This window comes from Delphinapterus leucas, chromosome 8 (genome assembly GCF_059928025.1).
Source record: "Delphinapterus leucas isolate spDelLeu-1000000601 "Yukka" chromosome 8, BTC_Dleu_Yukka2, whole genome shotgun sequence".
Taxonomy (NCBI): Eukaryota; Metazoa; Chordata; class Mammalia; order Artiodactyla; family Monodontidae; genus Delphinapterus; species Delphinapterus leucas.
Window position 1 is genome coordinate 60,290,904 of NC_143136.1, and position 17,511 is coordinate 60,308,414.

Sequence of the window (17,511 nt, forward strand, 5' to 3'; positions counted from 1 at the left end):
AGATTTCTTTCAGGGTAGATTTGGTATTGCTGTATTCTTAGTTTTTGCTTGTCTGAGAAATTCTTTTTCTCATTCTACTCTAAATGAAAATCTTGCTGGGTAGAGTATACTAGGTTGCAGGTTTTTCCCTTTCAGGACTTTGAATATATCATGCCACTCCCTTCTGCCCTACAAAGTTTCTGCAAGGAAATAAGCTGATAGCCTTATGGGGGTTCTCTTGTAACTGACTTTTTCTCTTGCTGCCTTTAGAATCCTCTTTTATCTTTAACTTTTGCCATTGTAATTATGGTATGTCTTGGTGTAGGTCTGCTTGGGTTCATCTTGTTTGGGACCCTCTGTGCTTCCTGTACCTGGATATCTGTTTCCTTATTTATGGCTGAAAACTTCCCAAACCTAATTTCTTCAAATACATTTTTGATCCCCTCCTCTCTAACTTCTCCTTGTGGAACCCCTATTATGTGTAGGTTGGCACGCTTTATATTATCCCATAGATCTTGTCTGTTGCTTTCATTTTTTTTCCCATTGGTCTTTCTGTCTGCTGTTCTGATGGGGTGATTTCCATTATTTTATCTTCCAGATCACTTATTCATCCTGTGTTAGTCTGCTATTCATTGCTTCTAGATTGGTTTTTATCTTGGTGATTGAATTGTCTAATTTTGATTGGTTCCTCTCTAGAGTTTCTAGTTCCATGTTACAGTGATCTGCATTTCTATCGATACTCTTTCTTAATTCCTTTAGCATTTTTATTACCTCCTTTTCGAACTCAGGGTCTAGTAGACTGAAGTCTGTTTCATTAATTCTTTCAGGGGATTTCTCGTGTTCTTTTAATTGGGAGTAGTTCCTCTTTTTCATTTACTTAACTGTTTCTCCTAAAATCAGAGACAGAGAAAGTTATCTACTGTGGTCTGGAAGGGTGTTTTTATGTGGGAACATCCCTGGGTTAGACTGTGAGTCCAGTATTTTTGGTGCAAGGGCTGGTTTTGGTATGGAGGCCAGCCACGTATTTCCTTAAGGCCATTATTCCCTTGATAGTGGGTGTGATTGGTGTTGTGGTGTCCAGAGCCTTCACTGGGCCTCCTCTTTGCTCTGTGGCTGTCATATCCCTGTCAGGGATCGGGTTTGCTGCTTGGTTGTTGGGAGTAGAAGCCTTGAGGGTCAGGTTTGATAAGGCTTCATCACCCTGAAGTGTGTGCTGTGTCTCAAAGGAGATGATTGCTGAAGCAAGTGAGGCCCCTGTGGTCACAGCAAACCTATGTGCTGCCCATGCAGGTACGTTCAGTTCTGCCTGGAAGCAGCCCAAGGTCACGTCGCTTTCTCCGTTACGTTCATCCCAGACCTAGTACTAGGCTGTAGTGTGGGGTGGGCTGGTGCTGTGGCTGCAGGAATGGAGGTGTTTGTGCTGCTGCCCGGGACTTGGGCTGCCTCCATGACAGGCCTCTCCCAGGACCTGTCCGCCCTAGATCTGGCCCCAGGTTACAGTGTGGGGTGGGTGGAACTGGAGAGCTCCCACGGGGAAACAAACTGCTGTGTATTCCTCCCCAGGGACTGTCTGCACAGAGAGATGCGTCTCTGTGGCACCACTGTGTGTGTGTGCTGGCAGTGGATTGCGATGCTGGACCTGTGCCCCGCTGTTCACATGCTGACAATGAGCTCTGAGATTTGGCCTAGACCACACCCCAGGCCCTCCAAGCTATCTCCATGCAGTTAGACAGAGTCCTATCCCAGGGCCTATCTGCCTGAGATTCAGCATCTTTCCACTGTGCGTTCTAGCAGCCCTGCTCTGCATGCCTTTGGGACTGGGAAGGGCAGGAGGTGGCAGCTGTCAGTACTGGTCTCCCTCCACCCTGATCGCTAGGCAAGTCAGCATGCACACACTCCCTGCAATCAGAGTCCAGGCCACTCCAGCCTCTCCCAGCAGACCTCCTAGAAGGCAAGGGGGCTCCCCAGAGTGAGAGCCTGCCCATGGGGACCTTTCCTCCTTCACAGATCCCTCCCAGGGGTGCTGGTCCCATCCTGATGCCTTTTTTTTATGTGTTTGGTCCTACCCAATTACATGGAAAATCTTTTCGGCAGCTTTAGTTGTGTAAGAGATCTTCTGCCAGTTTCCAGTTGGTTTTATGTGTGAATTGTTCCACCTGCAGCTGTATTTTTGATGTGTTTATGGCGGTAGGTGAGCTCCACATCCTCCTACTCCACCATCTTGATCCTCCTTCCCCCAAATGGTTTTATATCTATAATAATATAGAATCTCATGGCCACCCAATTTTATGGTCATCTCATGTCATAAATTTGAAAAGGCTGGCAGTCTTGTCTCTCGCTATTAAAAGCCTATGGTTAGTGACTGCTGAAGAAACGTGAAGAGTGGGTAGTATATACCTAATTATTTCCAAACGTGTAAACAGAACAAAAGGTGCAGTAATTTAAGAATGCCAGGACTAAGCAAACCAGCAGTGCGTTCTTTTTTGCCATACATAAAATACTTCACGCCACATTTTTTCAAGTGCATTCAGTTTGACTATAAGAAAATTTAATTTTGGGGGCCAGAAGTTAATCATATACAGTATTTGCAAACCAGCTTAACTCAACCCTGATTACTCATCTGTTTAAAACTTCACATTTATGGCACAGCAATTGAAGATGCAAACGAATTGGTTGATTTTTTTTTTTTTTTGGCTTCCTTTCTGATTGGCTGTTCACAAGGCCACAAAGGGACCCTAACACTAGTAGTCTGTTTCCCTGGTTCTTTACCTATGCAGTCCTTTTATGGAACTTGTTGGCTTTAATAATGAAGGGAAGATTGATGGTCATATCCCATTCATCAGGATCAGGACAGGAACCTGTCTTTGACTAGAGGAGTTTAATTTTGACTTTCGGCTGGTACAAGCACACAGTAATGCTGGTTAAATTAAGGCTTTTCCTATATTACTTATATTGTGAAAAGTTATTCAAAGAGTATACTAACATAACCTCTTGAAAATCACATAAGAGAAGATGTTCATTTATGCAGTAAGTCAGTCATCTGTGGCTGTTTGGATAATGAAAATCTAGCATAACTCAAACCATACAAACGACTGCCTGCTTTGGCGATTAGAATATACACGTTGGAAATCTAAACACTTGCTCTACCAAGCATAGTGAGGTGCATTGTGAGCCACATAGCTTCGACTTTTTGAATGTTTACAGAAAGCTGACCCTTGATGATGAAAGAGACCTTTATTTTAAAAAACAATTGGTCAATATATTTTCAGAATAAGAGTTGATCCATGTTTTCAGTTTATTGCCATACACAAAACATTTTATAAAATAATAGGGTAGACTGCCACTTCAGCATCTTCATGTAACAACTTCACAGTGCAAGGAAGTGATTACCATTAAGTATGAAGACATCTAAAGCCAGCTAGTACTTTAAGTACAGGGCAGAATACTTTTTGTGATTCTTCCTAAAAAAATGTTGGCATATTCATTAAATGCCCAGGTTACAAAAATCACTTAATATCCATCTCTTATCTTTCAGTATATTTAAAAAATCTACATGGCATCATATTAAATGCTGGTGGGGGAAAACAGTATAAGAATCTAAAAACTTTCCAAGTAGCACAATAATTTAAAACCAACTAAGAGAAAGCATTCCCCCAAATATTTCTGTATGTAACTTTGTGTCCCTTACCACAGTAACAAAGTGAAAAAGCCATTATACCTTAAAAAGAAGCTAAAGGAAAAGATTTCATTCTTCCTTTGAAAATACAATTTCTTAGCTCTTAAATAAAGAGAGAAACTTTAATTTTGTGTGTGTGTGCGTGGATCATAAGTAAAAATATCAAATTTATGTCAGTTGTACAAATGTCTCATTTAGGAAAGAAAGTGAATACTTTGATTCAAAGGATTCGAAACTATTTCATCATCATAAGAAAAGTGTAATTTTAAGCTAAAAAAACTGTGACACATTGAACTAATATAAATCATCCACTAGCATATCCTATTGTTTATCATAAAATCCATAATTAAGGAGTAATAGGTAAAAGATCTTTTTCCAACATTTGGTCACATCAGCTAATCAGCCCTGGGCAAACACCACACACCCCGGGTTTCAGGATCCTCATTTCTTATGTGAGAGTCCTGGGCTAACGGCCCTTTAACATCCCTTCCAATTTACAAATTTGTATAGCACTGTTAAGCTTACATAATCCTTTTGAGAATGAGCTGTTTCAACTCAATGTATTTACCAGATAAAGTTCCCCATTTAAGTAGTAAAGCTGTTCTTTAAACATTTAAAATCTTACTTTAAAATTTATTTTCAGTGTACTTCCCTGTCACCTTAAAAGATGAGGTAAGACTAACAACTTAGTCTCCTGACTTTCATGGTCTCTTAGACCAGGCGGCTGACAGTGATCAGCAGATACAGCTTGAGCCCTCACGCCAATTCTGGGCAGCTTTGGGCTATACTCTGAGTCTCAAAAACGAAGATGATACCACCTGTTTGGTATCTCTGTCTTAAAGCCTAACAGAGTTATAATATACTGAATATACCAAAAATTTGTACACTACAAATTAACATTCGAATGCAAACATTTGAATGTGATAAGCCCAAGGTGACTTTTTCCTGATAAAGTATAGATATTTTTCATAACATGTTTTTTCTCAATACCTGTGCATTTACGGTTCTAATCCTTTGGTTACCTGACTCTTCTTCTGTAGCCAACTTGTCTCTTGCTTCCAATTATGCTTCTAATTGCACCAGAGTCTAGAAGTCTGACCTTTCAATAGGTGAAAACCAAAATATAAAGATCTGTTATGTTAGCAAATGTGGTATCATCATTACTCACTTTAAAAGCGTGGCTTCCTAACTAGGTGAGGCATCAGACTGGTCTAGGAAGTGTTATAAAAACTGAGATTCCTGGACTCCAGCCGCAGAGTCTGATTCTGAATGTCTGGAGTAGGACTCAGGAAAACTTTCTCAAAAGCGCCCCCAGGTAATCGCAACAATCTTTAGTACAGTTTTTGCGACTCACTGTTCTGCCCTCAATTTCTTAAATTCAATTTAGAATTTTAGCAGCTGTTAGGTTTTAGTATAAAAATTTCCCATTGCATTAATCGTAAGCATATTCAAAGTAGACTGCCCATGATCTTGGTTTAGTTCCATAGGAAATCAGTCATTACAATCCTTTGCAATAAAATTAAAACATGATAAATTAACTTCAGAGTGAAGACAATGCATGTAGATGCTGAAAGGTGGCTGGTTCTACACTTAACAGGGCAACTGTTTACCGCTTTAATTGTAGTCAGTCGTGTAAATCTGTAAATCATCTTATTACATCTGTCATTACTAAATAAAGGCTGGCAGAACTCCTCTAAAACAGAAAGATGGCTAACTGGCTAATCGATATTAAGGAAATGTTTCTAGCAGACATAAAAGTATTTCTTAAAAAACTACAAAACTACACAGCTTCCTGTAGAAACCCAAAGACTTCTACGCTTCTGAAGTCTACTGTAAAGAGAAAGTTGACCAGAACTACAGTTGTTTAAAAATGTTCAATTAACTGTGAAAATTTAAGTGTAAAATAGGTACAACTTCATCCTTTAGGAGATTTAATGGGCATAAAAGGAATTTAACTTACCACTTATTCTATCTACCCAAATAGTTAACTGTGAAAACGACACATGAAGTATTTGGTATAGTGTAGTTCTGAACACCATCCCTTCCAAATTTAATTAAAAAACACATCTGGATTTTCCAGGGGTCCCAAGTGTGTCTAGGCACTGCGGAATGTCGTCATGTCTTTCGGTTCTCTGCTGGGAACACACCAGTCATCAGCCTCGTGGTTGGTGTTGTAATGCTTCCAGGCAGCTTTGTTATATACCGGGAGTCTTTCTATTGATTCTGTTGACAGAGCCTGAAAGTCAAAGCAGGACCTAAATCAGGCATTTTTTTGGAATACATTATTTGAGAAAATCTACAGTGGCCAAAAGGTTACTACAAATTAAACAATACTTCATTGGATTTGTATTTTATCAAACATAAGACCATCTATATACATTTTAAAATAGAGCACATCTTTGAAACGTGTTATTTACTAAGCCCAAGGCAACTGCTCGATGTGCATGTTGAGTTTATTGCTTGCGGTAATTCTCCAGCCAGCCTGGGAGCTGCTGGATTGAAGTTTGACACACGTGTGATAGACATTCTTATAAAACATGACAAACAGAAGTTGGTTAACTGAAAAAGTCAGTTAAGTGTAAAAGCATAAAAATTCACATATGTACCTTATGTAATTGTACAATCATTTAATGAAATCTGGGTTTGATCCTGTGTCTTCTCCTACATTAAAGTCACTAATTTTAGTTATAGCATGATTTCTGTATATGATTTCTGCATCATGCATAGCTGACCCTCTGTTATCACCCCCCCACCCCCGCATGCATACCAAAGTCTGCCCATGCTCAAGTCGCTTATATAAAATGCTGTAGTATCTATGTATAATCTTTACATAACCTCCTGTATACTTTAAATCATCTCTAGATTAATTATAATAGCTAATACAACGTAAACGCTATACAAATATGACGTAGATATTATGTAAATAGTTGCTGATGTGCAGCAAATTCAAGTTCTGCTTTTTGCAACTTTCTGGAATTTCTTTTTTCCTCAAATATTTTTTAGTCGTGTTCGGATCTATGGATATGGAACCCGGGGATACAGAGGGCTGATTGTAATTTCATGTTTCCACCATATTATCACAATTAATTCACCGTTCTATTTCAGCTTCCCGTGTATCATTGAGATAAACTATGTTCCTCATTATCTTCAAATTAGGATATTTTGGTAGGATTTCAACCTTAAGCCACAGGTATTCCCCAAGATGTAGAAAATATTGAACTGGAAGTTTCATTCCAATAATAGGAAGGAAGGACCTTAATTATTCTATAAGACTTCATGTATTCTATTTTTTTCCAAAATGGAGCTAGAAACCTTTCACCTATACATCATATTCTCTTTATGCTGGAACTCCTTGATCTATAGACTCAAACAAAAATGTTACATTTGATGATATAAAGGGCATCATGAAGGCAATGTTTTTAAGTTCCTCACAATTGAGATGGTTTTAAAAAAGAAAATTGTCTTGAAAGAACTTAACCTTTTCAGACAATTTTTACTTTTTCTAATGTAAAGTCTTTAGCATTTCCTATAAAATAGGTGCCATCTAGTGGCCAGAACAAGAAACTAGTATCGCTAAAAAATTAGGTACCAACAGCCCACTGCTGAACTAATCCAGGGCTTTCTATCCCTGTAATTTATACTGATTTGTCAGATAAACACATGGAACAACCCAGGCAAGTCTGTTTCCACCAGGTGAGCTATATGCTTACCAAGAGTCACCTGTAATTGTTCCTAAATCTGTTAATATACTTAAATCTGTCATTGTAATTTAATCTAAGTATTGCTTTTAACAAAGCACAAAAAATGGGCGGGGAGGGGGGGGTTCTTTGAAAACTAAGATGAATGTTTCATAAAGACTCATGAAGGAAAGCCACATAAAAATTGCTGTCAAATCAGAAGACAACTGTAAGGAAATGCATAATAATCAACAAGGATTATGCACTTGGCTATTTCTTTGATTAAAGAAACCAAAACAAGGTATTGTAAGTATAGCTTCTGCAAGAAAGACAACTGAAACTTCAATCTGCAGACCCATATGCAAATGAAAGGCCTCAGCAAGTACATCAAAAGGCTGGTGAATCAATGTCAATTCATGTGTCTTATCTTACAAATTTAATTTTAACATAAGTTTTTGAAGCCCCACTTTAACCCAGTTTTTTTTCTATTAACAAAGCCCTGATCATTATAGTCGAGCGTTTCTTACCCACAGTCAAAGAGATCATTTGTCAAAGCAGAGGAGATCCTTGTAATAAAAACATTTATATTTTAATAGCACGAGGTAGAAGAAAATTTCATTACAGTTAAATGCTGGCATCTTATAATCAAAGAAGTATCATTAAGTCCAGAAGACTATAGTCATTACCTTAATGTAGATAACTGCATCTGTCCCATAGCCCTCTAGGGAATACAGCTTTAGGTCTCCTTGGAAGTACTGTGCATAAAGGCGTGATATGGGCAATCCGTAACCAAAACCAGCCTGTTTGATGAGAAAAATGAAATTCTATTAGGAAAGCCACACACTGAAATACTTCTCTAATTAAAATAGACGTTATTGGAGTATCCCAGGGCTATCAGAGCCCACATCTAAAAGATCAGTTAATACTTAAGTATTAAAAATGATCAAGCTGCAGCCCAATTGAGTACTGCATTAGACGGCTTCCCTCTGGTCATTTAAAATTCCTCATTCTTCTTATTTGTATAAAATGACCTGTGGGGGTCTAGAAGAAGCACGTTTCTCTTCTTTATTGCCCTGCTCCAGAGCATCCCAATACTGCTTTCGGTGATACTACATAAAACATGGCCTCTCTCGGGAGCAAGGGTAGAAAGAGCCTGGTGGCAGCCTAACAGATATATGTCATGGCCTCACACCATGAACTGCAGCCCGTGTTCCAAACCTGAAGAGATCCCTAATAGTTCTCTTTTAATTCTCACTGACAGGTCACTTACCCTGCTTAAAAATCTTTGAAGCACCCCAAAGCCCTCCCCACCCCCATCATCCAGACCCACTGCCTAAAAATCCAAGCTTCTAAAAAAGAGCTTTCAAGACTGTAAGATCAGGTCTGTCCACCCACTTTCCAGTCCAGCTGAAGTAAATCTCCTCCTAAGTCCCTCAAACAAATCATGTTATTTTTCACATCTGTGTTCATTCTGTTCCCAGTATCTGGAATGGCCATCTTTACCTGGATAAATCCTACCAATTCTTTAATACAAAGAAGAACATTTGGATAAATGTAAGAAAGGGTCTTATCACCAACTCAGATGTTCAATGACATTCCATATAGTACTTCAGTAAAGAGTGTATGTGGATTCAGGAATCTGCTATTAACAAATCCAGGCTCTGGCCTTATCTACCTCTATCATTTATTACTTGATTTTTTTAAACCAGAGTTTCTGTTTACCCCTCCAAATCAACTATCCATTCTCCACATTTCTCCTTGCCCTGGGAGGCTGACCTGAACAGATGTCAGTGGATTTCTGTGCCCTCTGGTTCCAGTGGGTCTAGCCAATGGGGAACCCAGTAGGAGTTCCAAGGGAGTCAAGTCAGGGTATTCATCCCCTGCTTCTTTCTCACTGAGGTTGCTTCCCCTGGGCAGGCTGGGTCCCTGGGGAGTAAGCAGCTGCTCTGCAACTTTCCCTTCTGGGTTCTGCTAACTTCTCCTTCTCCCCTGGAGTCAGGGTGGTGACAGCTCTGCTGCTGCTAGCCAGGATTCCTGTGCTATCCCACCCCTATTTCTATAATTTGTCTCTTCGTAGATAAGCCTTCCTTGAATTATAATTATCTCTTTCCAGGTGGGACCCTGATTGACACATTAAGTGGCTCTAGAAATGGCCCCAAGAAAACTGCATGAGCAGGTGGCTCAGGATCCCATGGTACCTGATCTACTTTATCACTGCCTCTCCCTGAACCTACCACACCTGTGGACCCATCAGGCTTCCCCTATAAGTAGTTAACATAAAAGTAAAACAGCATGGGCCTGGTCCACTGCTGGATCTACACAGTGTCCCACACCAGCCAAGGTGGACTGCCTTTACACTACAGCCTCTCTCAGGGCCGGGCCTGAAAGACAGGAGTGAAAGCAAATCCTACCAGTGGGTGGAATTCAAAGTGGAACACCTACATGGACCATGGGCAGTGGCAAATGGGCTGGCTGGTCAGAGACTCGGAAAGAACAAAACTGGATTAACAGAGAAGGTCTGGAAGAGGGAAATGTGGACAGTCTTCTCTGAACAGGCTTACAGCGTGAAGACATTCCATCCATGTAGATGCCCACCAGAAGGCATCATGTGGAGGAAGCTCTCAGTAATCAGGTATGACCTGATGACCACTCCTGTGGAGGTCAAGCAGCCTTTCCCCAGCTGCGCCAGTGCTTGCCTACTGGGTCCACTTACAAAGGGGTCATGACATCAGGAATGAGGCTATGTAAAAGCTTAACAATAGGCTTACCCTCGGTAAGACTGTGTAGGTGTAGGGGCAGCCTGCACCACATCAAGCCTCCTGTTTTCTTAAAAATTCAAGTAAATTTTGCATCCTAAACAAACACTTACATGGCATTTACTGTGTGCCAGGTACTATAAAAAGCATTTTAGATATATTAACTCAATCTTTATAATAATTCGATTTTTTTTTTGGCCACACCACGCTGCATGTGGGATTTTAGTTCCCCAATCAGGGATCAAACCCGTACCCCCTGCAGTGGAAGCACGGAGTCTTAACTATTGGGCCACCAGGGAAGTCCATAATTCGAAATTTAAAGCTGGGGAAGCTATGGTATTGAAAGGTCAAAAATATTCCCAAGGCTACACAGCTAGGATGTAGTAGAGCTGAGAATGGACCAGACAGTTTAGATTCAGAGTCTGGACTAGTACAGTATGCCGCTCTCCACAAAAATTCTACAATGTTTGTTCACTACAAAAGCAGCATATCCCTTTTCTCCACTTCTTAGAGTAAAATCAGGATCTAAGAAGACACTGGTGTTCATTTGACCTTTTCTGTCCCACGGCACATGGATGCCTACCCATATCTCAACTTGAAAAGCACATTCCTAGGGCAATCATTTTAAAAGTTTGGTAAGACATGAACTGTATTACAGTTGTAGAATGTGCTGTGCAATTAGAATGAAGTCCTTTTAGTAACTTCCTAGGAAAGAGTCTAAAATAGACCCATCTTATACTGTTTTTAATCACATTACAGTGTAACTCCAGTGTATATGCCAGAGAACCTTCAAAGCCCGGAAGAACAAGAGTTCTTCCAGAATTACAGGTAAGAGATTTGGCAAAGTGCTCTTCTGGGTGTTGGAGGACCATGAATGAGTCCATTCAGAAGCTAACCTTATTAAAACCTGAAAATAGGTGACTATGATCAGTTAAAAAACCTATTAACGCCATTATCATTTGAGCCATTTTCAGGCTGGCAATTAAACTGATCAGAGCTCTAGTCATACTTCTCAGTCTCAAACATGTAATCTTTCTAATTACAAGTACTTGAGGGGAAAAAAAACCCAAACACTGAAGATTAAACCAAGTACTAGTAAAGCTGGTAATTTAGGCTTCACATTAGAGATAGTATATCAAAATGTGGTTTACCACGTGGAAACTACAGACACACCACTATTAACCTTGTCCTTGCAACAAGAACTCTAAAACCATACTCCTTGTCCTATGCTCTTATCATTTTAAAAAAGAGCATTTTAAAAACTATAAATTTAGAGGAAAGTGGGGTTTTTCCCCCTTAATAGCTTCATTTCGTCCTTGTGGTGAAACCTACACAATGGCTTAACTGATTTATGTGGTAAATTATTTTATGACAAGTCACAAAAATCTGCTTCACAATTTCTTGATCACATACCAAGGGCACTGCTCGGGACGTCTCAACGCGAGGCCGGGGTGCAGTTGAATACATGTAGTTGAAGAGTCGGTCAATTTTCCTCAGAGGAACACCACCTCCTCGGTCACTCATCTAAGGTAATAAAGGATCATAGCCTGTCACCAAGTCCAAGAAACAGCAAAATACCAACACATGCTGTGTCACCATTTAACTGCTGGCTGAAAAGCTCTGCTTTCCAAAATGAATACCACGTGATACAAGTTGCGAATGTAAACATTTCCACCACTGCTGGACTTAACCCCTCTAACATGTAGAATTCTACGACATAAGAACTCCACTGTAATACAGATTTCAATGCTGTGGCTTTGTGTAATTATTGCAGTCACACTAATGATGCAGTACAGCACACAATAGGGCATAGGCTTAGCTTATCTTGGATGTAACAATAAATTTGTAATTCCTTTCTAGCAGGCAGTTTGGCAACCAGATGAAACATGCATGTACCCTTTGACACAACGTTTATCCTGAGAAAATAATCCGAAAAGCATGCTAAGTACGTATGAGAATATCCATCACAGTACTGTGTAGAACAGCTAAAACTGGATTACCACCTCAGTAGGGGGCTATTTAAGTAAACTAACATACATTCTAAAACAGAATACTATTTCGCCACTAAATATTAGGTAGAACTGTATGTACTGGCATGAGAGGCTCATAAAATATTGTTAAGTAGCAAAAAAAATGGAGAAGCATTTATGACATTCTAATTCTGCAAAAATTATAAAGAAGTCTAACGAAATATAATTGTCAATGGAATTATGAGTGACTTTCTTCTTTTGGGGTTTTAGTTTCTTAATATTTTTCCACAATTACCTCTATTATGGAAATAAAAGTATAATTTCCATTTTCAGGGAGGAAAAAAACAGAACCATTTCATTGTGTTTTAGAGTCTCATCTACAAGTAATTTCACAGCACAGTCTCCCAGACAACTTTCTGGTGAGTTATAAAGGACACAGTTCTTTACATTGTTCTTATGTCATTTTCCAACTCAAATCATATGGTAGATTGAATTTAGTAATTTATTTAGATTGTCTTCATTGTTTTCCTTCAGTTAACATGGACTTGTTTTCCTAGCTATCGTACAGCTTATCTTTTAATCTACTTTAGCCATTTTCCCTTGTCACAAAATCTAAATTGATTCTATCTATAATATTAACATGGTTGTGATATACAAACCTGCTTTTAACATGTGTATAGATATACAGATAAAAACTGTATGGAATGATACATATTAAAAAGCCAATTTGAATGGCTTACAGCTGAGTTTTTTTATATAGTCTCTAAAAATATTTATGTGCACATCTATTACACTCACAATGGAAATTCATAGCTATTTTAATTTTTCAAATACAAATCTGCTTTGAAATATCATTTGAAGACTGGCCTCTGATGTCTATAATTAGATAACTACAGTATAAAGATATACAAGCACTTTATTAAGAACTTATATATGTAGCATTATGCTTGAAATTGTTCTTGGCTATGAATTCAAGCCCTGTGAAGAGATTTATTTTAGTAAGATGAATGAAGGGCTCTGGGTATTTTCTGAGATCCATCAATTTGTTAATTATTCATCCTTTAATTTAATGCTCTGCTGCACATTTACTGGTAACATGAGTCAAGTGTGGTTCTATAAATATTAAGTAAACAACACATTAGATACTAAGATAGAAAGGTACACTTCAATAAATATTTTCTGATTTTCCTTAACCTTTTGGTCAGAAACACTACAGCAATCCAGCAGGTATGAAACAAGAAGTGATTTCCAGCCATAGGTTAGTACGATAAAAGCAGAGAGTGGAAAAGAAAGGCCAGGGGTGACTCTGAGAAGTGTCATCTCATTAGAGGTGGAGGGGTAATCTAAGCCATGGAAATATAGTTAAAAATTGATAAAGGTAACTGCTTTTGCTTTGCAGCCAAAAATACAATAAACTGGAACCAGTACATTTCTGAAGTGGTCAAAAGATTTTCCAAGAGAATTGTAACAGGTATTATAACAGAACCTGAGTTCTTTGGGAAAAAGGGACAGAGGGAATAACGGAGAGACAGACAGACACGTTTGGTCTGCATATATTTAAGACAAGAAGAATGGCACTCTGATGACAAATATATTGCAAAAGAGATGTGAAAATTGAAAAACTCTAAATATTATTTGAAGAAAAAAAAAATCAAGAATCATAGAAACATAAGCCTACACCAAGGAAAAGGAAAGAGATTGTGAAGGAGAAGGGCAGTGTGGAGTAATGTCAACAGGAAGGCAGAGGAAGAGAAGTTTGCCAATTACTTTGAAAATTTTCTCCTCAGCGCATGAAATCACCACCTCTCAATGTCATCTGAGACCTGCCATCCCTAAAGTCCTGTTCCCCATAACACTAGGCTCCCTGGGCTAATATATGTGGATTTTCAGGTCCACGGGAAATGAACCACTACTAACTTGATGACAGTTCTGAAGGCAGGAAATTTACTAATCCTGAATTCACCCATAGCTCCTGAAGTTTCTTAGTCAACAGCTTTTAAACGTCCAGTTTGTAAAACTGCTAACAGTGAATGAACCAAGACATTTAAGTTTTAATTTATAAGACATGTGGCTGTAAACACTTATGTTATTTACTGAATATAGACCAAACACCAAATCTGAAACAGTAGCTAGACTTGTAAGTCAGAAAAAACCAATTCTTTCGCAGGATTTTTAGCAGAGGGATAAAAAGTTAAAAAAAAAAAGTCAATAATTTCAACAAGCTAAAAGAGTGGGGGGCAAAAAAATCCAGGCCTAGAGTAAGTGATGGGGATGAAAGCTCTACTGAAGAAAATTAAAGCAAGCATTTAACATGGAAAGCGGTAACAAGAGCAGATGCAGTCATGTGACCTGGATGTGAGGAGAGCCTGATATAGCTAAGCACTTGTACAGAAGCTTCTGGAACAGTCTGTTCAAAACCCTTACAAGACTTTCTTTTTTTAAACAGCTTTATGGAAATATAATTCACATACCATACTATTCACCCATTTAAAGTATACAACTCAATGGTTTTTAACATACAGGCATACCTGTGAGATATTGTGAGTTCAGGTCCAGATACCACAGTAAAGCAAATATCACAATAAAACGAGTCACTTGAGTTTTCTGGTTTCCCAGTGCCTATAAAATTATGTTTACACTTATCCTGTAGTCTATTAAGTGTGCAACAGTATTATGTCTAAAAAAATGTACATAAACATTAATTTAAAAATATAAAACAAAAAACCATTAGAATATCAAAGATCACTGATCGCTATAATAAACACGATAATGAAAAAGTTTGAAATATTGCAATTACCAAAATGGGACACAAAGAAATGAAGTGAGCAAATGCTGTTTGTAAAATGATGCCAACACACTTGCTCAACGTAGGGTTGCCACAAACCTTCAGTTTTTTACAATAATGCTGCAAAGTACAATAGAGTGAAGCGCCATAAGACAAGGTATGCCTCCATTCACAGGTATGTACAACCACCACCAGTCAATTTTAGAGTATTTTCATGAAACCACGGGCTCTTTACTGATTACACTCCTAAGCAACCACTAATGTATCTCTTGTCCCTATGTATTTGTCCATTCTGGACTTTTCACATACATTAAGTCATAATGGGTGGCCTTTTGTGATTAGTTTCTTTCACTTACCATATTGTTTTCAGTGTTGTAGCATCCATGTTGTAGCATGAGCCAATACCTCATTCCCTTTATGGCCAAATAATATTCCATTGTATGGATGTACCACATGTCTGTTGATCTATTCGTCAGCCGATGAACATCTGGGTTGTTTCTAGATTTTGGCTACCGTGAATAATGTTTCTATGAACACTCATGTATAAGTTTTTGCTTAAATACCTGTTTTTCAAGCTTTTGGGGTATATACCCAGGAGTGGAATTGCTGGGTTATTATGAACCTTTCTTTATACCAGACAGACACAGAGTCCCTAAGCAAAGCCTGTCCCCCAGCACAGAATGAGTCACTGATGAGTGCTGAAGAGCTCAGTGAACCTTGATCCATACAGTGATGGATGACCACAAGTAATGGAAAGCAGCTGCAGACAAGCATGCTAAAGCACAAGAAACACAAGCAGAAAAAGGTACGAGAAAGACCATGCTGCAGCACAACTGAGGCCCCAAAGCGGAAGACATATGGGACTTATTTTGAATCAAACAGACCCTAATAAGCAAGTAGCTGACACATAACTAACCAAAAATTAGGCACACATTAGCATCTGGAATGGAAAAAAGTGACACGTTCACATTACCTTTTCAGCAGAGAATATTCCCATATATTTATTTGTGCCTCATTCTTTTATATGAATAGCCAAGAGGGATAAACAGAAAAAAGGAATTCAGAGGAAACGTACAGAGAGCTGAAGCACTTTAATTTTTAAAAAAATAACTAATATCACTATCCTCTGAGTGATTTAAAAAAAAGATGAAACCAGAACAGAATACTACAAAAAAAAGGAATAATAAAAAATAAGTTCCTGGGAAATTTATAATAGAAATAAAAATTCAATAGAGGAGTTGGGAATTCAAAGTCAAAGAAATCTCAAAGTAGAATGAAAAGTTCAAGATATAAAAAACAAGAAGAAAAGATAAAAATCAGAGGGCCATTTCACGAAGCCCAACATCTTTGAAATATGACTATCAGAAAGAGAAACAGTAAAGAAAGTATTTCAAAGAAACAGTGGAAATTCTAAAGGACCCAGCTCAATGGGTACAAAAAGGCTCACATCAAGTCACATCATTATGAAATTTCAGAACAGAGCTGAAGATCTTAAGAACTTCAATTAAACAAAGAAAACAACAAAACCTGTCACTTATAACCGGTCACATACAAAGGAACAGGGATTGGAATAAGCATAAGTCTTCTCAAAAGGAATAGCAGGAGTGACGTCAGCAGAAACAGTGGAGAAAGGACCTCCAAAAAGTCCATCAAAGCACCAAAGCAAAAACGCAAAAATTGTCAGGACTCTGGAAATTAACCAAAGGCTTGTAGCAATCTGGGGAGTATTGACTCAAGAAAAACAACAATGAGCTTTGTGGTATTTTAACTTGGCTTATTCCCACCTCCCATTCCCCCACCCATCAACAACTTGCAACCAGAGTTGCCTGGCAGCCACTGGGAAGACTATCTTTCTCTGGCCTGATTCTGTGCTCCCCAGTGCGAAAAAGTCTTCGGTGCACGTACCCCGCATCCTCAAACACTTGTCAAAAACACTTAGAGGTAACTAGTTAATCTGACAGCTGCCTGAGGCAGTCTACGACAGTTAAGGCAAATAATAGGCTACCCAAAAAACTTAGTAGGAAAAGCTAAGGAATGAGATGTCCACAGGGGCTTAGAAAAGCTCAAGGATATCCTGAAATCTAGAAGGTCATGCTCATGCCCAGGGCTATGTTCAGGAAGAACCTAAAAGGGTCCTAATCTTTCACCTCTGACTAACCTTGAGGCTCTGTACAAGCAGAACCTGAAGGTTAATTCAGAGTTGTCAACTGCCTGGCTAAACATTGAAGATGTGCCCCAATAGGCACACAGAGTCTCTTGACAAAGACTGGGAGAAGGCATTTAAAGAAACCTCGGTCCAATCATTAGTTGACCACTAAGCAGAAAGCACACACAACAAAGAATACAGACATTACAGAATTAGTTTTATAATGAAAAGTCACCAAACAACTACCACCAACAACTTTAGGGACCTGGAAAGTAACTGGTCTTCAGAGTTGTTGCATCATATATATATTTTTTTACATCACACCCAATTTTCTTTATTAATATCTTACACTAATATGGTACAAGTGTTACAATTAATGAACCAACAGTGATACGTGATTATTAACTAAAGTCCACATTTTGTTCACATTATGCCTTTTTTCCATAACAGGACACCCCATTACGTTTGATTGTCAGGAAAATGTCTCCTTAGGCTTCTCTTGGCTGTGATAATTTCTCAGAC

General features: G+C 38.7%; 1 protein-coding gene across 1 annotated transcript in view; it reads right to left on the minus strand.

The window, feature by feature from the left end:
- Positions 1 to 2,505: 2,505 nt before the first annotated feature.
- The window catches only part of PDK1 (pyruvate dehydrogenase kinase 1), a 38,497-nt gene continuing 23,491 nt past the window's right edge, over positions 2,506 to 17,511 (minus strand). The window contains exons 9-11 of the mRNA XM_022570042.3: positions 11,502 to 11,612; positions 8,019 to 8,132; positions 2,506 to 5,891 (exon numbers count right to left, since the gene is read on the minus strand). Coding sequence (XP_022425750.1) covers positions 5,751 to 5,891; positions 8,019 to 8,132; positions 11,502 to 11,612 — 366 coding nt within the window. The 3' untranslated portion in view covers positions 2,506 to 5,750. The remainder of the gene's footprint in view (positions 5,892 to 8,018; positions 8,133 to 11,501; positions 11,613 to 17,511) is intronic.